This window comes from Staurois parvus, unplaced genomic scaffold, assembly GCF_062004578.1.
Source record: "Staurois parvus isolate SC_StPar_1 unplaced genomic scaffold, SC_StPar_1.0 ptg000165l, whole genome shotgun sequence".
Taxonomy (NCBI): domain Eukaryota; kingdom Metazoa; phylum Chordata; class Amphibia; order Anura; family Ranidae; genus Staurois; species Staurois parvus.
The window spans coordinates 11,952,393-11,977,456 of record NW_028317961.1 but is presented as its reverse complement, the minus strand read 5'-3'; the positions used below and the strand labels follow the sequence as shown (position 1 = coordinate 11,977,456).

General features: G+C 41.4%; 1 protein-coding gene across 6 annotated transcripts in view; it reads left to right on the top strand.

Annotated features, from left to right (window-relative positions):
- MAP7 (microtubule associated protein 7) overlaps positions 1–25,064 on the top strand; it is a 245,121-nt gene that overhangs the window by 132,675 nt on the left and 87,382 nt on the right. For all 6 annotated transcript variants that reach the window (XM_089676217.1, XM_089676219.1, XM_089676218.1 and 3 more), the window contains exons 2-3: positions 20,002–20,088; positions 23,031–23,108. In XM_089676217.1, coding sequence (XP_089532343.1) covers positions 20,002–20,088; positions 23,031–23,108 — 165 coding nt within the window. The remainder of the gene's footprint in view (positions 1–20,001; positions 20,089–23,030; positions 23,109–25,064) is intronic.

Below are 25,064 nucleotides of genomic sequence, written 5' to 3'. Positions count from 1 at the left end.
CTGTCTTCCCGCCTTCTTTAGTGTCGGCGCTCGGCATTACAGCCGAGTGCCCAGTGGGCATGAGCGAGAAGCACTTGCGCTTTGTGATTGGTCCGGCGGCTTCTGGGATCTGTCATGTGTCCCAGGTACCGCCTTACCATTCACAAAAAGCACCGCTTCTTGTGCATGCGCACTTGGCACCCGGCTGTCATGCCCAGCGCCCACACTACAGAAGCCGGGAAGACAGCGCGCCGCTGGATAGAGGAACAGGTAAGGTCAAAAAACAACTCCGCGGAAGTAAGAGCGGGTACCTGTCAAATTCAGGTACCCGCTCCCCCCCCCCCAAAGGTCAGCAGTCATCTCCATAAGGTCCCGCTGCAGAGCTGAGCGGCCGGCCCGGTATTCTGACACGGCGGCGGTGGAAATACCGGACCGGCCGCTCCATAAGACGCACTGACATTTTCCCCCCTTTTTTTGGGGGGAAAAAAGTGCGTCTTATGGAGTGAAAAATACGGTATATAGCTCCGTCAATTTACGCAGCGTTTTAGATATACATTGTACATTCACATCAGTCCCTAACCCTCAAGGAGCGTACAATCTAAGGTCCCTAACTTACATTCATAAATACACACTCTAGGGCCAATTTAGAGAGGATCCAATTCACCTACCAGCATGTCTTTGGAGTGTGGGAGGAAGCCAGAGTACCCAGAGGAAACCCACGCAGGCACAGGGAGAACATGCAAACTCCAGGCAGGAGGTGCCGTGGCTGGGATTTGAACCAACGACCCTAGTGCTGCCAGGCGGAAGTGCTAACCATTTAGCCACTGTGCTGCCCACTGGATGGACTTTTTGTCTTTTTTCTGCTAGACTAACTATGTAACTGTCATTTTTGGACTTTTTTTTAAAAAAACACTAAAAACTGCAAACGTGGAAAAACGCCACTAAGCGATAATGCAAAAACGCTAAAAAAAGCTGAAAAACTCACATTTTTTAATGTGACTTTACACAGCAAACGTTACCAACGTTATCAAAACACCCAGTGTGCATGGAGCCTTAGTTTGCTGAAGCTCTGCATATTGTGAACAAGTGTCACTTGATTTCAAATAAACACATTTTCACCATTTTTGTTTTACCATTTTGTATATCTCAATGACACCAAACTCCTGCAGCCTCTTTGCAACCACTTCCTGTCTGTGTGCACAGCGGGGATGGCTGCATGGCATTTGCGAAAGCGGTAGTAAAGTCTGCTTTTCAACTTTTACCTACAGGAAAGCATATAATAAATAAGAATGGTGTAGCGCAATCCTAATAAAACAATTAATAAACAAATGTGTAATTGATGCCACAACCTGGTGCTGTAAATCATGAATGCATATAAATATTACAATGCACATAAAACTGTGCCGTATAAATACAAGTCTATCATAGTGCTAGTAAAATACAATTCATAATCTGTATTAATATATAAGTGGAAAACATCAGTATGTGTTGAAAATTAATATTCATACATCTCCAAAATACGTCCGTTCCTAACTCCAGAAACCACAAAGCAACTCATTCACTCCCATATCATATCACGACTTGACTACTGCAAACTCCCTCCTCGCCGGCCTACCCCAACACAGGCTATCCCCGCTTTAGTCTATCCTGAATTCTGCGGCCAGACTCATCCACCTCACCAACCTCTCTGTATCCGCCTCCCCCCTCTGCCAATCCCTCCACTGGCTTCCGATTGCCCAACGCATAAAATTCAAATTATTAACATTGACGTACAAAGCTGTTCATAACACTGCCCCAAACTACCTCACCGACCTGATATCCATCTACCACCCAAAATGCACTCTCCGCTCCTCACAAGACCTCCTACTCTCCAGTTCCCTGGTCTCCTCCTCCCATGCCCGTTTCAGGACTTCTCAAGGGCTTCCCCCATCCTCTGGAACTCACTACCCCAATCCATCAGACTGTCACCTACCCTCCTCACCTTTAGACGCACCCTGAAAACCCATCTCTTCAGAGAAGCCTACCCAGCCCTCACCTAATTGCTGATCTCCTCCGCTCTTCCCACCACTCCATCCCCCACAGCTATTTCCTCCTGTACCACTCTCCCCTCCCTCCTAGATTGTAAGCTCCAAGGAGCAGGGCCCTTGAACCCCTCGTGTATTGTATTGTATTACTGTACTGTCTCCCATTTTAATGTACAGCGCTGAGCAAACTATTGGCGCTATATAAGAAACTGTATAATAATACTAATACATGATTCACACTTAAAAAACGTAGATAGGTGCATAGAAATCCATGGTATCACCCCATATATTAAGTGAAAATAAAGATTTGCAACCAGTCTGCATAAAAATAGTCCATGCTGATTCTAAAATTAATCCCAGAGCGGTATCGCCAATTGTGTCACCCAGACATAGAATATACTAAATTTAAAATCCATATTCTGTGCTTTTGCACCAGGTGCTTGACAGCACTCATCAGCCAGAAAAGTGATGTTTCTTGGTTGAAAAAGTAAGGTTCCTCTATTAATGTCTGTTTGCCTGTGCATACCTTTTATACAATAATACTTTGGTCCAGCAAGAGACCTATGTGGATTTATTATTTTGTAAATTTGGGAATTTCCATAAACATTAAAGCTTGCCATAGACAACTCATATTTCGATGCAGTCACTGTTTGGCAGTGCCAGTGTATTTAGACAGCCATGTGAATACAATATTCACCAGTGAATCTCCATGCACGCTTTGTAGTGTGAGAAGGGAAATCAAATGATTTTTCTCTCTTTTTGCCCATGGGTTGATTGAGAGAAATGAAGCTATGTATGATTACCCTAAGGGCTCATGTACACTGCAGTTGATAAACTCACGTTTAGGAGCTGTTCAGCATTTTTTTCAGCAGCCCCTGAACTCGCCCTAATGTTTTCCTATGTGTCCATGTACACATCGTTGTTTACAGGCAGTTGAGTTTACATTTTTTGAATGCAGAAAATTTGCGTTCAGAAGTACATTTTATCAACATTTTAAACGCCAAACCCTTGTAAACGTGGCTAACCACATTTATAAGCGTTTGCATTTTTAACTCTTCCATTTCCAGATGCTGTCCAGAGCCTTTTTTTTCGTCTTGAAATATGCATGCAAAGCGTTTTCCCGGTACTCAAATGGACCTGGTACACCAAACTTTGAGGTTTCGCATGAAAGAAAAAATGTTAGACACTGCTGCAATAATTTCTGCGCAAAAATGAGCTGAAACACATCTAAACGCCACAAATCTCAACAAATACTGCTCTCTCTGCTTCTGCTCTCTCTATTTCTCTCAAAATGTCTGAAATAGTTAATTTTTTACTGTTTTTCAGTGCGTTCTGGGCATTTTTGAAGTTCTCCTGAGGTTATCTTTAAAAAACGCTTCTAAACACAAATGCTCATAAACGCCCATAAACGCAGTATGCAAACGTGGCTAAACAGACGTTTTTTAACCTACGTTTTCCAACAGTCAGTTTCCATCATTCAGAAGTGTCCCGTGTACATAGAGCCTAAGATGTGCAGAATCCGTATATATTTTTTATCAATTTAGTTTTACTGTGTACATTTTTAGGGAAATTTACAATAGTTGGGGTTAAAGGATAAATGAGCAGGCTCTGTAATCCCCCCGAGCCCCTTTTGTGACAACAGGCCGGGGATCTTCTCCCCACATTGTGGCTGATGGCTTGTAGTTCTTAACGCTGGTGAGCGCTCTAGTAGTTCATTGATTCTTCCTGTCATTCAGTAACTGCTTGCCCATGTAGGGTACAGGCAGACAGCTACACTGACAGTCTGCAGAAGCCTTAGATTGCACTTGCAATCTGCTAATTGTGGGTGCAATGCTTTATAGGCTCCTAAGTAAAAAAAAAATGCACATTTTTTTTAACCTGCAATTTTTTTTTTTTTTTTTTTTTTTAAAAGGTGAACTTATCCTTTAAATCGGAACTGCTCTGCATCTGAAAACCACAAACCAAAAATGCTCTTTATTTTTTTATTATTTAAAGCAAACTCCCCCATCCATCCATGTCTCCACACTTTATTTTGCTGACAAATCACCTTGAAAAACACTCCCTAGCATTTCTGGCCATGATCACCTTGAGTAAGGGCAGATGATTCATGTAGCATTTACTGTCTAAAATCCATCTACCATTAGCTCAGGCATACAGGCAGGAGGGTGTGCTTAGCTGAGAAAACCTCTCCTCCTGATGACTCCTGGGATGTATGACATAATTTCTCTAGGCATGGAAGGTTGGGTTCACATCTATCCATGTTCTCTGTTGTTAGTGTTTTGGTGCATTTTTTAATATGTGTTGTAGTCAGGGGCGGACTGACCATTTGGAAACTTGGGCACTGCCCGAGGGCCCGGGGGTTAGTAGGGGGCCCCATGAGATGCCCCCGGTACCTTTTTCATAAGCTTTTTTGAGTTTGGGCAAGGACACAGGGGCCCCATGATCCCCTATTGCCCGGGGGCCCCATGAGTTGTCAGTCCGCCCCTGGTTGTAGTACATTTTATGTTCCAATTATTCTATTGGGCTTCACAGTGCCTGAAAATACACAGAAAATCTGACATACCACATTGTAGCATACTGTTACATAGTTACATAGTTAGTCTGGTTGAAAAAAGACAAATGTCCATCCAGTTCAACCATTAAAAAAAAAGTTATAATCCTATTCCCACAGTTGATCCTGGGGAAGGCAATAAAACCCAGCAAAGCATGATTTAGTCTATTCCACATTTTCAGAGCTCTTACTGTGAAGAAACCTTTCTGTGTTTGGAGATTAAATTTCTTTTCCTCCAGACGTAAAGAGTGCCCCCTTGTCCTCTGTGATGACCTCAGAGTGAATAACTACACCAAATTCACTATATGAACCACTGATGTATTTATACATGTTGATCATATCCCCCCTTAATCTCCTCTTCTCAAGAGAGAATAAATTCAGTTCCTCTAATCTTTCCTCATAGTTTAGCTCCTCCATGCCTCTTATCAGTTTAGTCTCTGTACTTTCTCCAGTTCCCCAATGTTCTTTTTGTGAATTGGTGCCCAAAATTGAACTGCATATTCCAGATGAGGTCTTACTGTTGTAAACAAGCTCATTGAATTCAATGTAATTTTATGACACGTGCTTTTGTCCTTTTCCAAAAGCCACATAAAACAGTGTGGACTAGGCCTTGACAAGCTTAACATGAGTGTCATGGGTATATCAATGCCATTCCGAAATATGGCACAGTTGCCACTTTTATGCTGAGGTGCAAGCTTTCCCTGTAACTAGACCAAGCTGCTTCACACGTGCCCTTCGAATTGAAGCTCTGTTTTCACAGCTAATTGACAAAGTAGTTGTTCAGGTCAGGTTTACATCAGGATCAGGAGAGAAAACCTGTTACAAATATTATCACCTTCAATGCCAGTGATTATCAGCAGCGCTTATATGTGAATACATTAAATCCTGCCAACAATCTCTGTGTATATTCATTGCCTCCATTGCTATTTCCACAATGTAAACATATTCAAACTACTGTATATATAAACCTAAAAATTACCAACAAATATTTGACATAAAATATATGTGACATCAAATTATAGTGCCCAAATTTTAACACCATAAATCATAAGTCCCGTGAAAAAAAATATTAAAATAATAAAAAGTCTATTGAAATTAAAAAAAAGTCCAATAAATCCAAAGAAATCTTCCACAATGTGAATCCTCTATAAAATATCTATATGCAGAGCTTGAGGTGATTGTAGCCGTATTAGTGCATTTGCGACAAAAATAATTGAGTACTGTCGGTGAAACTTTTTTTATTTCCACTAACATACAATTTTGAGGACAAGCTTTCGGGGAGTGTCCCCTCCTTCAAGGTCCAAGCAGTACTATCTACTATCATAGTACTGCTTGGACCTTGAAGAAGGGGACACTCCCCGAAAGCTTGTCCTCAAAATTGTATGTTAGTGCAAATAAAAAAAAGTATCACGGACAGTACTCAATTGTTTTTATATGCAGAGCTAAAATGAAAGTGATCAGAGTGCAAAAACCGCAAAAGAATGATTTATGCAGAAGTAAAGTGAATAACAGATGTCAACAAAGTGACAAGTGAAATAATGAATAGATTAGCATAAATAGAGTGATAAAATAATAGTGAATATTAAAGCAATGTCACAATAAATAGTAAATATTGAAGTAAAAGTTACAAATTCCTTGTAATATATAAACACATATAGTCCAGTGATTTAGTGAATGGATGAAAAAATGCCTAAAATTCGATGAAAAGTTCAATTTCAGAAAATCCAGTGCAGGTGACTTCTGCGGTGTAAGAAATGAGGTATGCTTGCACTTACCAGAAGCGCAAGCTTAATGCGCATATCAATGGGTGGCATCCAGACGCAGCACCTTTCAGTGTTTCTTAGACTTTTACAGGCTGTGAAAGTGGTGCTGGATGGTGCGCCTGTGCTTTCTGCCTCCATGAAAATACAGAAATCTCAGGCGCAGGGACAAAAGGAAAGGTTGATAATAATTCCTGCTAAAATATACAGGAAATTCATAAGAGCTTATGAGCTAGGACCAACTGATTCCACCTACTAAACAAACAGAAGTAATGACCTCTGCTTTGCCACATCATAAATTAAACTCACCATACCCAGGTGTGTCCTTCAGGAAATGCTTGGACCTTCTGGAATGGATACTTCATTATGAGTTTATCAGGCACGTGAAAGTGTACTTTTCTTTTTTTCTCTGGAGTGGTACCTTTCTTATCCTCCTGGATTCAGATGATGTTCTACAGATATCTGATATAATTATATAATAAATACTGTACATAATTACTTACATGTGCTCTGAGGCCACTTTTTTGGGTAGTTCTCCTTTAAGATAAGTGATAAATTAGGTCAATGATTTTATTCTAAATAGTGCAATATTTATTCTAATTCACTTCCAGCTTGGGGAGGTTTATCGAATTTTAATAGCTACTGTAACATTAATCCCTGTTTGATAGGAATATGAATGTCTACAAGACCTAGTTTAGTGTAACTTTCTGTTACTTTTTCATTGTGACTCAGTTATTTTCTATGGCAGTAATAAACTAGGAACTAGTAGAAAAAAAGGCTTTTCTCTTCTTAAAGTAGAGTTCCACTCACTCTGTAAAAAAATAAAAGTCAGCAGCTAAAAAAACCAGCCACTCACCTGTCCCACGATCCCATAGTGCCCCCGCCGCAGCCCTTTTCATCGGCCGTCCTGTGTTCCAGGCACCGGCATCTTCAGTGTAGGCACCCGGCTGTGACAGCTTGCGTCTTCACAGCCGGGTGCCCACTGCGCATGCGCCAGTAGTGCTGCACTTCTTAAATGGCCTCGTCGTCTTCTGGGACCTGTCATGTCCCAAAAGACTACGGGGAGGGAGGGTAGGAAGACAACTTCCACTTCCGATTGCCTAGGCGATCGCAGCGGAAGTGGGAGCAGGTACCTGTCAATTTCGGGTACCCGCTCCCCCCCCACTCCCAAAAGGTGCCAATTTGTAATGGGGCATGGTGACTGGTCTTGTCTCCGCCCCTCCTGTAGTTTTTTTTTTTAATGCAGGCAATGTGTAGTGGGTGGACAGGGATGCATTGTAGGGCCCAGCGTCAGAAAGTTGGGACAGTGACCCAAAGCACCCAGAAATGGTGCCAATCCGTAATGGGGAGCGGGGGATCAATCTTTAATGTGGAACTTCCCCTTTTTGGGTGGAACTCTGCTTTAAATGGGCCTTGTTAAAGTTAAAATCTATGCTTTGTCTATAGCTATTGAAACTGAAATTAGGGATACGCAAATATTATATAAATGTAAGAAACATATGTATTCTTTTTTGAAGCTTGGTGTATTCCATCCAGATTGGTGCAGAAATCTATTGTGAAACATTATCTTTGTGCAGGAGCTTTGTGAAATAAAGACCAGTCACTGTTGCTCTCTCTCCTTGTGCATGGTGACTGGTCTTGTCTCCGCCCCTCCTGTAGTTTTTTTTTGCAGGCAGTGTGTAGTGGGTGGACAGGGATGCATTGTAGGGCCCAGCGTTAGAAAGTTGGGACAGTGACCCAAAGCACCCATCAAAAAGCACCCAGAAATGGTGCCAAACCGTAATGGGGAGCGGGGGATCAATCTTTAATGCGGAACTTTCCCTTTTGGGTGGAACTCTGCTTTAAATGGGCCTTGTTAAAGTTAAAATAAAATCTACGCTTTGTTGATAGCTATTGAAACTGAAATTAGGGATACGCAAATATTGTATAAATATAAGAAACATATGTATTCTTTTTTGAAGCTTGGTGTTTTCCATCCAGATTGGTGCAGAAATCTATTGTGAAACTTTATCTTTGTGCAGGAGCTTTGTGCAATAAAGACCAGTCACTGTTGCTCTCTCTCCTTGTGCATGGTGACTGGTCTTGTCTCCGCCCCTCTTGTGGACAGGGATGCATTGTAAGGCCCAGTGTCAGAAAGTTGGGACAGTGACCCAAAGCACCCATCAAAAAGCACTCAGAAATGGTTTCAGACAAAGCACTCGAGAGTGCTGAACTGGCCAGCAATGAGTCCAGATCTCAATCCCATAGAACATCTGTGGAGAGATCTCAAAACAGCAGTTGGGAAAAGGAACCCTTCCAATCTGAGAGACCTGGAGCAGTTGGCGAAAGAAGAGTACTCCAAATTCCAGTACAGAGGTGTAAGAAATTCATTGATGGTTACAGAAAGCGACTGATTTCGGGTATTTAGGGGTGTGTTACCAAATATTAAATTGAGGGTGCCAATATTTTTGTCCAGTCTATTTTTGGGGGTTTTGTGGAATATGTCAGATTTGGTGTTGTGTTTCTCCACATTTTTGTGTCATACCAATGCAAACAAAAAAAATAAACATGAGAATGCCCAAATATTTGTATTTGCAACAGTTTTCTGGGCGAAGTGGTGCAATATCTGACATGCAAGGGTGCCAATATTTTTGGCCATGACTGTAACTAGCTATGAATTACAAAGTAATTGGTTCTGGTACTAATATTTTAAAAAAAAAAACTAGTTGAACATCACAAGCCTGTGTCAAGGGACTTTTGTTTATGTCAGACATAAAAGTCTATTGAAATGCAAATCTTCCTTGATGCAGATCAGAAGAAGTTCAACTGTAGGCCAGAGATTCTGAATGATCCTCAAAACATCAAACTAATGCCAAATATGCAAATTGTTGCAGATCTGGATTCCTGAATATAGCTATCCTAACTTTATACTAGGTATCATGCTAAACCCATGCTTAGAGTATAACCCAAAACTTGGTCACCATCACCAAAACCTACAACCAGCTCCCCCATCCCCTCCCCTTACCTGAATAGCAAATTTAACCTGTAAACCGGAGCTCCACCCAAAAGGGGAAGCTCTGCTTGTGTGTCTCCTCCCGCTCCACTGCCACATTTGTCAACTTTGTTGGGGGGGAGCAGGTACCTGGTTTGCTGGACCATTCAGGATATGCAGCATGACTCGCGCATGTGCAGTGGGCAGCCTGCTGTGAAGCCACAAGCTGTCACAGCCTGGTGCCAGGGGGAGAAGAGGGAGAGAAGGAATGGCATGGGTGAGCACATTGCTGGATCCTGGGACAGATGAGTACGTGTTTATTAAAAGTCAGCAGCTCCAGTTTTTGTAGCTGCTGACTTTTAATAAACAAAAAACGACTGTAACTCCACTTTGAATGCATTTTTTTCCATTGCAAGCAGTGTACGTACCTGAATCTTTTCACCATATGGTTAGTGGGTAGGGGTGGGGAGGAGACCTGTAAGTGTTCAAAATCTGCAGCAAAAGTAAAATCAGGTCTCTTTCCCTGCTAGACAGGGCTGTGTTGTGTGACAGAATTGTGTAACTCTCAGGACTAAATGTACAAATATACAAATCCTTTGGCAATTAAAACCACTCCCTTGTATGCATTTCATCTATATATTTGTTATTTGCCTGGAGTACAACTTTAACTGCAATCATTTTTTTTTTAACTTGCCTTTAATAATCTCTAATGCCCTGTCTTGATATATACATTGTCTCCTCTCAGCATCCATAGGAGTAGATACTCATTGAATCATTGGATTCAGGTGTTCCAATCACCTTCATGGCCATCGGTGTAAAAATCATCACCTAGGCATGCAGACTGCTTCTACAAACATTTGTGAAAGAATGGGTTGCTTTCAGGAGCTCAGTGAATTCAAGTGTGGTACCGTGATAGGTTGTCACCTGTGCAATAAGTCCATCTGTGACATTTCCTTGCTACTAAATATTCCATGGTCAATTGTTAGTGGTATTATAACAAAGTGGAAGCCACGTAAAATGACAGATCAGGGTCAGCGCATGCTGAAGCACACCATGCGCAAAAGTTGCCAACTATCCACAGAGTCAAAAGTCCTCCAAACTTTATGTGGCCTTCAGATTAGCACAACAACCGTACGTAGAGAGCTTTATGGAATGGGTTTCCATGACTGAGCAGCAGCATCCAAGCCTTACGTCACCAACTGCATTGCGAAGCGTCAGATGCAGTGGTGTAAAGCACGCCACCACTGGACTCTAGAGCAGTGAAGGCATGTTCCCTGAAGGGACAAATCACACTTCTCTGTCTGGCAATTCGATGAATGTTTGGGTTTGGCGGTTGCCAGGAGGACGGTACTTGCCTGACTGCACTGTGCCAAGTGTAAAGTTTGGTGGAGGAGGATTATGGTGTGGGGTTGTTTTTCAGGGGTTGGGCTTGGCCCCTTAGTTCCAGTGAAGGGAACTCTTAAGGCCTCAGCATACGAAGACATTTTGGACAATTTTGTGCTCCCTGTAAAGGCAGGCATCCCAATACTTTTGACAATATAGTGTATTTGTCAATGTCTGTTTTATATTTAAATAACAACAGTTAGTCCCCGGTTCACACTAAAACGTGGTGTGAGAAACACACAATCCATGTAGGTTTTACTGTATCACGTTAAATGTACTGCGGTTATGATCTGCAGTGGATGTCAATGTTAACGCAACCCAAAACGCAGGTCACAAACGCAGTGCATTTGCCTGCACCTGATCACATGGTATAAATGTACCATGCGATCTGGTTGTCGTGTGCTTCCAAAAGCCCATTCATATTACATGTGAATCAAACAGCAAGGCGTTGTGCATTCCTGTGCGATTCATAAAGAGAGGTTTCTTTTTGTTTTTTCCTGAATAGCTTCATTCTGTTTAATGGATGTTGTTGTCTCTCTCTGAAGCATGCACACCTGTAAGCTTAAAAATGTTTTTTCTCTTCTCCCCTTTGGGTGGCCGGAGCCGACGGGACCGAACTTTCGGGCCCATGGGTACTGAGAATTTCCCTCCTGTTTCGGACGAGGGGGCTCTGTATGTAAGGATCATGTTGGGGGCTTATTGAAGATAGTTCAGACACATGCAATTTCAGCCTCTTAGGCTATATGTTAGAATTTTGTGTACAAGAATGTATAACAATGTACTTATTGTGCCTTGATACGCTCTTCATTTGTACTGATTTGCACCGTTTTGTATTACTTTGTTGAGGATCAAAAAAAAAAATATAAATAAAATCAATTGGAAAACAAAAGTTTTTTTTCTCCTAAAGGAGTTTGCAGCATCAAAAGCATAAAAATTCACATTTTTGCATGAGCAGTAATGCGCATTATAATATATAAAAGTGAAGGCTCTTATGTCAGCAGCTAAGGCACTAAAAGGTAATCACAGCAAATCTTATAAAATAGCCAAATAAAGTGCACTGCTAAAAAAGTTAATAAATACTAAAATGATAATAAGATGCATATAGTAAATATATCTCCAAAAGATAAATAGCTCGTATAATATATAATTATGATGATCCACTTCTATAGCAGATTTCCAAGACAGGCTTGTGGCGAGAACCAATAATAGAATTGCGCACTCACCGGACGCACATGGATAATGCATATATAATCAATAACCACCAGGATCTCTTAGGTAGGCGGAATGAATGGGTGAGCTTCTATCTATGGGTTGGTCATCCAGTCTTGGGAGATTTGTAGTGAAACTGCTAGGTCCAGAGGTCCCCTTAAGGGCGGATGGGTGCTCAGCCTGGATACAGGGCTACCTCCTAGTTAAGATGGCCGCCGAGCTTCCTCGTGGCTCCAGCGGCTGTGACGTCACGCTCTGTTGGCTCCTCCTTAGGCCTTTCGTGCATAGCACATCATCAGAGGGGAGGCCTCAGAAGGAGCCAACAGAGCGTGATGTCACAGCCGCCAGGGCCACGAGTAGCCTACCTAAGAGATCCTGGTGGTTATTGATTATATGTGCATTATCCATGCGCGTCCGGTGAGTGCGCAATTCTATTATTGGTTCTCGCCACAAGCCTGTCTTGGAAATCTGCTATAGAAGTGGATCATCATAATTATATATTATACGAGCTATTTATCTTTTTGGAGATATATTTACTATATACATCTTATTATCATTTTAGTATTTATTACCTTTTTTAGAGCTGCACTTTATTAATGCGCCTTGTTCATGTATGCACCTGCATCTGACGATAATGCATTCTATTGACCAGAATTCTGCCCATTAAAAATGCATTACCACAGGTAACGAGCATTAACTAGCCTAGCGTTAAGGTGCGTTAACATGCTTTTAGGTGTTTTTTTATTCTCAAAAGCTCCTCTCCTTAACACACAAGTGATGTGCTGAGCAGACACAGAGAGACCCCACTCTGCTCTGCGAATGTAACAGCCAGCTACCTCTGATACAGTCCCCCAAAACGGATGAGGAAGCAGTCCTGTATATGCAGTAAAGCATGCTCACTCTGCGGAGGAGGGGTTGCGTCTGATTTTTGTGTTGCCTAGGGCAGCACTAAACCTAAATACACCATTGGTCAGGGGTCCTGCAGCCTCATAGGGCAATCGGGAGAGAATGAAAACGCCTCCTACAAGCTTTGACCAGTGCTCTGCTGGACACTGATAGAAGCCACAAGACTGCTCTAACTGCTGATGAGAAAAGGTATTTAGCAGTTTATATTTACTAAAATAATTGCATTTCCATGTTCTGTGTACTATGGGAGACCAGATAGAGTGGATGCAGGGTCCTGGGTTTAGTAACACTTTATTATTTATTTATTTCAGGTACTTGTATAGCGCCGTCAATTTACACAGCGCTTTACATATATATTGTACATTCACATCAGTCCCTAACCCTCAAGGGGTGTACAATCTAAGGTCCCTAACTCACATTCATACATACACATACTAGGGCCAATTTAGACAGGAGCCAATTAACCTAGCAGCATGTCTTTGGAATGTGGGAGGAAACTGGAGCACCCAAAGGAAACCCATGTAGGCACAGGGAGAACATGCAAACTCCAGGCAGGTGGTTGGGATTCTAACCAACGACCCTAGTACTGCCAGGCAGAAGTGCTAACCATTTAGCCACTGTGCTGCCAGACATTTGTATGTTACTGTGATTAAAACCATGTTAAGAACTGTGGAACTGGTTAATCAGCTTCATGTAATAAATATACTGGAGCAAGAAGTAAATCATGTAATGATATGACATGTCAATGAGTAGTACAGAATCCGGAAATGGATTAAACCAACAGCCTGGCTAGTCAAGGGAAGACCCGATATGTGGTGTATATACAGAGTAAATTTACTGTCTGGAGCCAGTTCTGTCACATGAACATCCTCTGATTGGTCACTTGGTTATTGACTGCAGAATTTCCATAATGAATGCAGGTATGTACTGCCCTCTAGTGTGAGAAAACAGCCAAAGGGGATATCTTTTTAAGTCCTCATGCTCACTGGATGTTTTTACAGCGGCTGTTTTTGGCTTTTGACATTTTTTTCTACAGCCAGTAAACTCCTCAGCATGTTATCCTCTGTGTCCATGCACACATAGACTAATCAACGTTTTTGGCTAGAAAAAAAACCCAGGACTAGTGGGTTTCTAGAGGAGTTTTTTAGCTGTGAAAACACGGTAAATTGTGGCAAACTGTCGTTTTTGGACTTTTTTTTTATTACTAAAAAAAAAAACGCTAATACACGCAAGCACAAACTAAACACTAATGCAAAAACGCTAAAAAACACTGAAATACTAAAAATCGAAATAATGCTTTATCTTTTCTGTCTTATCTTAGTGATCTGACAGTGTTATTTTGCTTCTAATTTAGTTGAGCCTGCATTTACTTACTGAAAATAACTTAAAGAGGAGCTCCCTGCTCCCCCCCCAAAAAATTATAAGCTAGTAGCTACAAATACTGCTGCTGCTGATTTTTAATACAAGGACACTTACCTGTCCAGGGGTCCTCACCCAGGCTAGTTCTTCACTGGCCTCGGGGTTCCCTGGACCAGCATAGCAAGTAAAGGAAACCAGAAGTGAAAGAGATTGGCTTGGTTTATCTTTATATGAGTAGTTTCTCTTTGCACAGCAATGCTCTAGACCAGCCTTTCTCAACCAGGGTGCCTTGGCAAAATGTCTAAAATTTGCCCAAAACGTGTATACAAGTCAGCCTTTAATTACACAAAGCCGCAGGTTTTCATTGTGCACCTTTAGGACCTTCTAGCCTCCAGTGTCCTGACAACAAATGATGTCATCAGTTGATAAGAAGGAAAAACTGAGGGAGAAGAGAAACAATGGAATACTAGTCAGTACCAGTGTGCAAAAATGCATTTGCTTTGGAAGAATAAATCACCTCTAATGTTGGGTATCCTACGTGTATGGATGTCGCTGCATTGTATAAAACTATTAGAATAGTTTTTACATTTTAGAATGGGGTGCCTCTGGACTGTCTATAATTTTAGAGGGTGCCTCGGGACTGTCCATAATTTTAGAGGGTGCCTTGACTGAAATAAGAGAAACACTGCTCTAGACTACTGATAGAAATGTTTCTGCAAATAAATTCTCATCCAGTCTGTCCTCAGGACATCTCTTATAATAAGTGAGCTCTTTACCACTACTTTGTTCTTACTGTTGCAATCCTTGGATTGTGCGCTTGGGTTTTTATGCTTCTGAACCTTTTTTCTAGGATTATTTTACCAAAGTCAGAAGATTAATAAGGCAAAGATGATTAAAGTCCAAAGTTTTGTCTTGGAGACTTGGGGAGCTTTTTGTCATGGAAACCACCGTGATGTGTACTCCTGAGGGGCCTGGGGGCCATCTTCTTTCCCAATGACTATGGTCACAGGACTAAGAAGACCCTTCTCTTGGGGTTAAAAGGGACCTTTTCCCCAAAAGAGTTTTATTACTTCCCTGGGTACCTGGCTGGCTGTCAATTATGCCATGCTATGCTTTCCGTGCAATTAGTGTTGGGGGTACTGTTTCTGGGACCCCTTGGCATACTGTGCATAGTCAAACTATGTGCAGGGAGTGAATTCCAGCATATGTGGGGTTAGGAAACATTTCTTTCTGTTACAGATTTCCTGGCATCAACTATTGTTTGCTGTAATTAGGTTTAGGTGATAAACACTTTGTTTAATCACCTCCAGAGTGCATACTGCTAGGTACCAGGAAGGAATCCATTGTTTTTTTGTGTTTGATTGTTTGTTAATGTAATTGTCTCCTGGGTCTTGTAATGTGTGCCATACTTTTTTAAGGGGAAGGTATTTGTATATAAATGCTGTCCTGTTTGTTAGTCCTTGTTTTATTCCAACATTGGTACTGTCTGATGTTTAGGGTAAATTTGCTATATTCTGGTTCCAGAGTGGGAGAAGCTGTAGTTTGGCAGAGATACCCAGACAGGGTGTCAGGAGGTTCATCACAATCTTTCGTTAGTTCTGTCACAGTGACAACAGAATTATCATTATATTGGAAATATCTCCACAGGCTCACTAACGGCTGATCCAGATATGCAAGTTATATCTCGTTGACCTGGTCCCTTATTGTTCTCTTGTGCTTATGTCACTCCTCTTTTGGCTGCTGAGGGAAACCACCACTGGGTAGCCAATAGGCAGTATTTTCACCATGCAGGCAGTGATATAGACATTTACATGGTGTTTTTAGAGGGACAGGGCACCATATGTTCAGCAGTAGTTTCTATGACTTTAAAAAAAGTTAACGTGCTTTGCATATTTGGTTTTAAAGGTTAACTAAAATGCAAAACAGTATTTGAATGTGTATAGTTGAAGAGTTTGCCATTGTGTAATTGCATGCCAGTTATATTATAATAAGGGACTTTGCCCTCTCAGCGCAGCATGTACACGATCACAGTGCTTTTCTAGTTTTTCCAACAGGATTGAGTGTTGTGTTCTGTTTCTTTACCTATATACTGTATGTACAAGAGTGCCGATTGATGTACATCATCATCAGTGTGTGCTTATGTTTCTATGTACATTTACATATGGGCAGCCATATTTCCTTGTTATGATCTTTTTAAAGTGGAGCTCCACCCAGAAGGGGAAGTTCCAGTTTAAGCCTTTGTCTCCCGCTCCCCATTAAGGATTGGCACCTTTTGGGAGCGGATACCCGAATTTGACAGGTGATCACCTTTGATAGGCGATCAGAAGCGGAACAGCGAGACAAAGGTGGTGCTGCGCTAATCCTATATAAAGTAAAGAAAAACTACATACCACTAATCAGCAAAGATGAATGAAAATGAAAAAAAATTAAAAAGGATCTGTGGTCATCAATAAAATATCAACATACAGTTGCAAGAAAAAGTATGTGAACCCCTTGGGATTACGTGGAGTTTTGCATGAATTGGGCAGGTCTGATCTGCAACTACAGGAAACGTTTGGTTGAGGTTATTGCTGCCAAAGGAGGGTCAACCAGTTATTAAGTCCAAAGGTTCACATACTTTTTCCTCCCTGCACTGTGAGTGTTTACATGTTATGTGCAATTAAATCATGGCAACATCTAATGTTTGTGTAGTATTATGTTCAGCAGACTGTGTTCTTCTATTGTTGTGACTTAGATGACATTCAGAGCACATTTTATGCCCAATTCATGCAAAACTCCACGTAATCCCAAGGGGTTCACATACTTTTTCTTGCAACTGTATATACAATACAAGTAAACACACCCAACTAGAAAATGTTGGACACACAAAAGGAAAAAAGTGCTGCACTAAGAATGGTGAGCAAATCCAAAACATATGAGAAAATACACAAGTGAATATTGAAAATACACAAGTGAAAGATATGAGAGTGAGAACGTAACCGCAAAAGTGTAATCATAAATGAAATAAGACCATCCAATAACACATGAGACAAAAAAAACCCCAATGTGATGGGTAGTTTCATGAGTGTATCAAGAGAAAAAAATATAAATGCGTGTAAATATAAATGACATATAAAAAGCATGAACAAATGTGACTGATAGTGCCAAAAAAAAGTGTCAACAAAAATGTGAACTAACAAAGTGGTGTAAAGCGCCAAAATAACTTTGTGCAAAATCCAATGGTATAACTACGTGTAAGACTTGATTGGTGACAGGTACTGTGATCAACCTAATAAATGTATCCACTACCGGATAAAATGGGTTCCAGTGACTTTGGAATGCTTTATAGATGTCAGAATGGAGATCTGTGAACAAGTTAGCATCTCAGAAACATGATCAGCTCCTCTCACAATATCCACAATGTTTGTGTACAGCGGTTCTTCTGTAACTGACAAGGTGACAGCAATTGATACAGCAGCCGTTCATACCGGTTGTCAACTACGAGTACCACCATGGAGATCTGCATGCGTAGAGTAATCCTTCCCCAGCTTTTAAAGCTTGCAGGCATCTCCGGTATGAACGGCTGCTGTATCAGTTGCTGTCACTTTGTATAAAGCATTCCAAAGTCCATGGAACCCATTTGGCAGCAAGATAAACCAAGTACAAACAAAACAAAAATTCATACCCTTACACAGGGATCACTTGAGAAGGTATTTGGTCCACCATCGCTATGAGGGGGATACCACCACTGGATTACAACCTAAGGCCCAACGGGATCTAGACCTTTTTGCTGAGCGCCTTTCTGATGTGTGTTGGCCCTTAGGGGTCGCAGCGTGGAGGTGAGCAGGCATTTTAGCCAGTGGTGGATACATTTATTAGGTTGATCACCGTGCCTGTCACCAATCAAGTCTTACAAAGTTATTTTGGACTTTACACCACTTTGTTAGTTTTCATTTTTTTTTACACTTTTGTTGGCACTATTCGTCATGTTTGTATGTCATTTTCACACGCATTTATATTTTATATATATTTTTCTCTTGATACACTCACGAAACTACCCATCACATTGGGGTTTTTTTGTCTCGTGTCATTGGATGGTCTTATTTCATTTATGATTACGCTTTTGCTGTTACGTTCTCACTCTCATATTTATATGTTTTCAATATTCACTTGTGTATTTTCTCATATGTCTTCGATTTGCACACCATTCTTACAGGATTAGTGCAACACTTTTTTCCTTTTGTGTGTCCACCATTTTCTAGTTGGGTGTGTTTACTTGTATTGTATATATGTTGATATTTTATTGATGACCACAGATCTGTGGACACATCCATTTTCATTCTTCTTTGCTGATTAGTGGTATGTAGTTTGCCTTTACTTTATATAGGATTAGAGCAGCACTACCTTTGTCTCACCGTTTTCTCACTATTTGGTTATATAGTTGGGTGCTAGCAGCAATTCCTGGTTTTGGGGTTTAGATGTATCCCTTTTGGGGTATAGTGGCAGCGCAGGAGGTTTTCTGTGTTCAGGATCAGAAGCAGAAGTTGTCCTTGCCCCCCTCTCTCCCCGTAGTCTTTTGGGACACGTGACAGGTCCCAGAAGACTACTGGGCCATTAACAAAACGCAGCACTACTCGCACATGCTCAGTGGGCACCCGGCTGTGAAGCCACATGCTGTCACAGCCGGGTACCCACACTGAAGATGCTGGGGAGAAGAGACAGCCGGTGAAAGCAGCCGTGGTGAGGACACCGCTGGACCGAGGGACAGGTAAGTGACTGTATTTTAAAAGTCAGCAGCTACAAAAACTGTAGCTGCTGACTTTTAAAATACAGTCACTTACCTGTCCCTCGGTCCAGCGGTGTCCTCACCACGGCTGCTTTCACCGGCTGTCTCTTCTCCCCAGCATCTTCAGTGTGGGTACCCGGCTGTGACAGCATGCGGCTTCACAGCCGGGTGCCCACTGAGCATGTGCGAGTAGTTCTGCGTTTTGTTAATGGCCCAGTAGTTTTCTTATTTCTTTTCATTTATGTTCCCTTTTTTTTCCTTTTTTATTTGGAACTTGTGTGTACATGAACTTATATATTGGATAATGACTTTTTGATACTCCTGTACTCTCTGATTTTTAAAATGACTGCCATTGGTTTATATGTATCCTGTTGGCTACAAATTTGAAATGCGCTTTTGTATGCACATTTTTCCAGTAAAAATGAGTGTACAAAAAATTTGACAATCTCTTGCCTACTGTAACTGAATTTTTCAGTTCTCATTTTCAGGTAGAGTAAAATTTGGCTTTGTCTTCTGCCACTGTAGTCCATTATGTTCTAGGTATGATATGTTGTGCAATTAGAGATGATGTTCTGCACATAGCTTTTATAAAGGCTTGGTGTTTTTTTTTTTCTAAGAAGTTGGGGACATCCTTCCAGCTTGAACACAACTGCTCCTTTCCCTCTGATCTCACCTGCTCACTTTTTTTTTTTTTCCCACACCATTCTCTATAAACTCCAATGATTTTAGTGCATGAAGAGCCCAGAAGTAGTATTTTTTTCATGTCAGGAGTATTTTAGATTATGCACATTTCAATGTTTGGTTGAATGACAGTTGAACCATTTATGCCTATGTTTATGTAGCATTGGAATCGTTGTTTATGTTAACAAGCAGATGTACCTAATAATGTGACCAATGAGTGTTTTTATATGCATGTATACACACATGCCTTACCTGTTGTGATACAGATGTGTTCTCTATTAAACTTAGTAGTTAACTGAAATGTTGATAACTTTAGTTTATTGACTAAGAGTTTGTGTACTTTTGTTGTTGACTATTGCTTACTGTACTTTTTATTGTGTTTTTCACACTTATATGTCCTTTGTACTTTTCAGATCCCGATAGTCCTCATGGTAAAAGCCAAGAAGAGAAGAAGGCGGGGTTGAGTCGTCCCAGAAAAGACCATGCTTTATCAAAATCCGGTAAATTATTTTTTTTTTCTCCTAATGGCAGAGAAAAATCCCTAATCATGATAACAAATCAGAGAGCAGAAAGAGGATACACAGACCTTGTGTAATAAAAGAAACCTCTATATAATAACAAAGAGCCTTGTTGCCAGCCATGGAGAGTGAGCTTGTGCTGTTGGAACTTAAACTGATTGTGAACCCTCACCTTGTAAAATTCAGTGTGAAATAGAAATGAAAGGCAAAGCATTTGTGTACATGTATAAAAACATAAATACCTTCTTTTCTTCTTTTATTAAGTGATCACATTTCCTATGTTCTCAGCTGCATAGGAGATGGGAAGGGGGGGTTGGGGGAATCAGGACAGGTCTGATCATTGGAGGAGAGCACACAGAGTTCCCAGCATAGCTAGAGTACGGCCCATGCTGTACTCTCCGGCCTACTGCAGTCAGTTTTTAATAGGAAAGTAGAGGGACTGGCAGGATCACCAGGGATTTCACATAGTGAGAACAAGATACTTTTTCATAAAGTGCATTGCAGGCACGTACTGTATCAAGTACCGTATTTTTCGCTCCATAAGACGCACTTTTTTCCCCCCAAAAAAGGGGGTAAAATGTCAGTGCGTCTTATGGAGCGAATATAAAGTGGCCGGTCCGGTATTTCTGCCGCCACCATGTCAGAATACCGGGCCGGCCGCTCAGCTGTTCTCTCCTGCAAGGCCTTACCTGTTCCTCGCTCCAGCGCTGCAGTCTTCCCGCGCTGGCTTCTGTGACAGCCGGGTGCCCACTGCGCATGTGCTGCGCTTTGTGAATGATCTGGTGTCTTCTGGGACACATGACAGGTCCCAGAAGGCGCCGGGCCATTCACAAAGCGCAGCGCTTCTCGCGCATGCGCAGTGGGCACCCGGCTGTCACAGAAGCCGGCCCGGGAAGAAGGAAGGAAGGAAGGACGGACAACTCCGCGCAAGTGGGAGCGGGTACCTGTTAAATTCAGGTACCCGCTCCCCCTCCCTCCCCAAAAGTCAGCAGTCTCTGGTCATCCCCTGCACTGTCTGCAGTCTCTGGTCATTCCCTGCACTGTCTGCAGTCTCTGGTCATCCCCTGCACTGTGTCCGCAGTCTCTGGTCATCCCCTGCACTGTGTCCGCAGTCTCTGGTCATCCCCTGCACTGTGTCCGCAGTCTCTGGTCATCTCCTGTACTGTGTCCGCAGTCTCTGGTCATCTCCTGTACTGTGTCCGCAGTCTCTGGTCATCTCCTGTACTGTGTCCGCAGTCTCTGGTCATCTCCTGTACTATGTCCGCAGTCTTTGGTCATCCCCTGCACTGTGTCCGCAGTCTCTGGTCATCCCCTGCACTGTGTCCGCAGTCTCTGGTCATCCCCTGCACTGTGTCCGCAGTCTCTGGTCATCCCCTGCACTGTGTCCGCAGTCTCTGGTCATCCCCTGCACTGTGTCCGCAGTCTCTGGTCATCCCCTGCACTGTGTCCGCAGTCTCTGGTCATCCCCTGCACTGTGTCTGCAGTCCATTGGTTCAGAATATTTTTTTCTTGTTTTTCCCCTCTAAAACCTAGGTGCGTCTTATGGTACTGATCCCCATGGCTCAGTATCTGGCTCAGTATCTAGCCTAGTCAGTGCTTCCACATAAAAGCTAACAAACTCATTGACTATACACTGACACTAATTGCAATTTAAAAAGCCACAGATGTGGGACATTAACCTCTAATTAGCATTTTAACCCGTGTGTGTCACCTTGTGTGTCTGTACCAAGGATAAAAATTCCAGGGTATGTAAACTTTTGATCATGGCCATTTGGGTGATTTCTGTTATCATTATGATTTAAAAAAGAGCCAAACAACTATTTGATAATAAATGGCTTCATATGATCATCATCCTTCAATAAAAGAGCATTTTTTGGCATGATCAGTCATATTTGCAATATCAATGCCAAAATTTCACAATTTCTGCCAGGGTATGTAAAGTTTTGAGCATGTATGTGTATGTATATATATATATATATATTTTTTTTTTTAACCCTTCTTTGCGCTTTTTAAAGTTCTCCACACCCCATTCTCCTTTAGATCGACCAACAGGTATGTGCTGCAAGAGCCTAGGTGATTGGATAAAAATTGATTGGATATTTTAAATAGATCCTCATAGTTTTGTACAGCGATTGTATAGTCAGATTGGAACGTGTATGATGAACCTAAGACTGCAAAAAAGTTTTGTCTGAAGTTCCATTTTATAGTGACAATGTTTGTATAGATCTTCCAGTGTTGTAACTTTTCTTTCTGATATGTGTGCGATGACAGGATTACTTTATTAGGAAAGGGAATGTCCCTCAAGAATGTATCAACATATGTTTTTTAACATGTTAGGCAATTTATTTATGTAATGCAGAATCATTGTGCAGAACTAGAATGCTTGTACATTCTATTAATGAACAAGAAAGGTCTGTGACTGTCCAACTTCTATTATTATATAAGACGTGTTCCCATTGTTTTTCTGTTGCGCACATTCATTTGGGAGAAAATGTTTGTGAATTTGTGGTTTTGCCATGAACGACTCAAAAAAGGGAATAGATCATCATTTATTTAAAAAAAAAAGCAAGTACTGTTTAACTAACAATGCATGCAGCATTTACCTTGTCAAACCTTTGATGGGTAGAAAATAATAGATTTAAATTATTTGCTATGAGAAATAAAGGTTGACACTGCATACTTTTCTAAAGTAAAACTATACAATGAAATGTGTGTTCAGCTTGAATTGGCAGGATATTGTATATTTAGAGGTCACTAGTCTTACAAAAGGATGTTAGGCATAAATTACTATATAAAAACTGTATGTACAGAAGTGTTTATTTTTCCAAGTGCAGAGGCCATCAGCTGAAATCATATGCACTTCAGGTGCAGGTTCTATTCACTACGTTAGCTGACAGATATTTGCATTTTCATGCTTTTTCCAGAACCTCATCTTGTCTTGAAAGTCGATGAGAGACAAAGACTTGCCCGGGAGCGCCGAGAGGAGCAGGAGAAAATCATGGGTATGTTTCTTTTGCATGAACTTCTTTCTTTAGATTTTATTGTTTTTGAACAAGCTCCATACTGCAACTGTACACTGTTTATTGAGGTTGCATTTTTTTTATGGCTGATCTAATGAAATCATCAAAATATGTAAGTGGTGAAATATGCTCTAAATATGTTGGTGAAGTTAAAAACAAAGAAACAGATGCATTTTCAGTGGTGATCTAAAAGTTGAATTCCCTTTGAGCTAATAAAAAAATAAACTTTCGATAGGTGATTAGGGTGTCAGCAGTAAAGAAAAGGTTTTGTTCAACCAGGTTGACGTAAGTGGCCATACACACTGCTCCTATGCTGTCCAGTCTGCCCAGCAGTTAAGACAGACCCTCCCCTTTAAATGCACTCTGAGGTCTGTTAATTGTGCAATATCTCGTGGCGTGGCACTATCATTTATACCATTCAGCCTCTTAATGAAAAAAAGACAGTTGTCCTACTATTTCTTAAATTTTGCTGTCTGTAGTTAGTTTGCTTAGATTGCCCATTGTGACACAATTTCTTGTCAAGAAAGGTGGTATCCCTTAAAGGAAACTTGTAACAAAGCGGTGGCCAAGGCAAATGATATCACAATCTCTACCACAGCCAATCAGAGGATGCCTTATATTCATTGATAAAAAATACAAGACTGTTGCTGAAAAGCTTAGGTTCCGTATGACCAACTGTTAATTTGCGAATGCAGAAGTAAAGTTTCTAGTAGTCAAGCAGAAAGACAGCAAAGCTTACTGTATGCAGCACAAGTTGCTGCAGTAAATTACAGAATTTACAGCAGTTGGACAAGTTCTGCAAAGGTAAGCATTTATCTGAACCAAGCTGGCTCAAACATACTCTGTTTACTTAGCAAAGTGCTTGCTCACTTTGCATACTGTTTCAAATTTACCCCTGTGGTCAGACCATTAATTTCAACAAAATATGACAATTATATGTGCATTGAACCACTTGATGACCAACAACATGCCGGTACACCACTGGAATTGATGGGTGATATCTCGGTCATCACTGCAGTTGCAGCAATTACTAAGAAGCCAATGGATTACTTTTACAGGCGACCACCTTTACTGGGCTCTCCTGAGTGATCAGGGAGCCCGGTAAGGATGCCACTGGCAGCATCGGTTTCCCCAAACACAGTGAGAGGAACTGATCTTGTTCCTCCCACTATGTGACGTCAAAAACCAAAAGCATAATGGATTTCTTCACTTTTGGTTTCGGTTACAATCTCGGTTTTATCTGCTGCTTTGGAGGTCAGAAGAGAGATCTGAGGTCTCATAGACCACAGATCTCTTCACAAAGAGGACTTGTCATGCAAAGGCAATCGCACCATACATGTGAGGTATCACCCTGTTGCTGCAGAAATACTGCGTGACATAAAAAATTGCAACACCCATTATTTTATTCCGTAGGGCCTCTGCTTAATAAATAAATAAATATATATATATTTATTTGGGAGTTCTAAGTCATATCCTAGCAAAATAGTGCTGAGTTTTATGTGTAGGAGAGGAATGTCAGAATTGTCCTGGGGCTTAAGTGGTTAATGTATTTTTTGGAGGTTATCTGTAAAAACCTCCCTTGTGTAAACATCCTTAGACTGCTGTGGGCAGCTGCCACCATCTTTATTGTCCCCTAACTCTGGTTACAGTCCTGCTTTTGGTTGAGTGTTGTCCAGCATATTCCAACCCCTTCCTGTGCATCCAGAGAGTCATTGTCACACCTTCTGGGCACTGTACCATCACGTAGTCTGGGCTTGCAGTGATAAATAGAACTGTGTTCATATGTCATAATACGAGTACCGTTCTATACAGCATTGAACACTGCCCACTGCCATCATTATACACTTTCTGACCACTTTATTAGGTACACCTATTCAATTGCTTGGTAACACAAATTACTAATCAGCCAAGCACATGGCAGCAACACAATGCATTTAA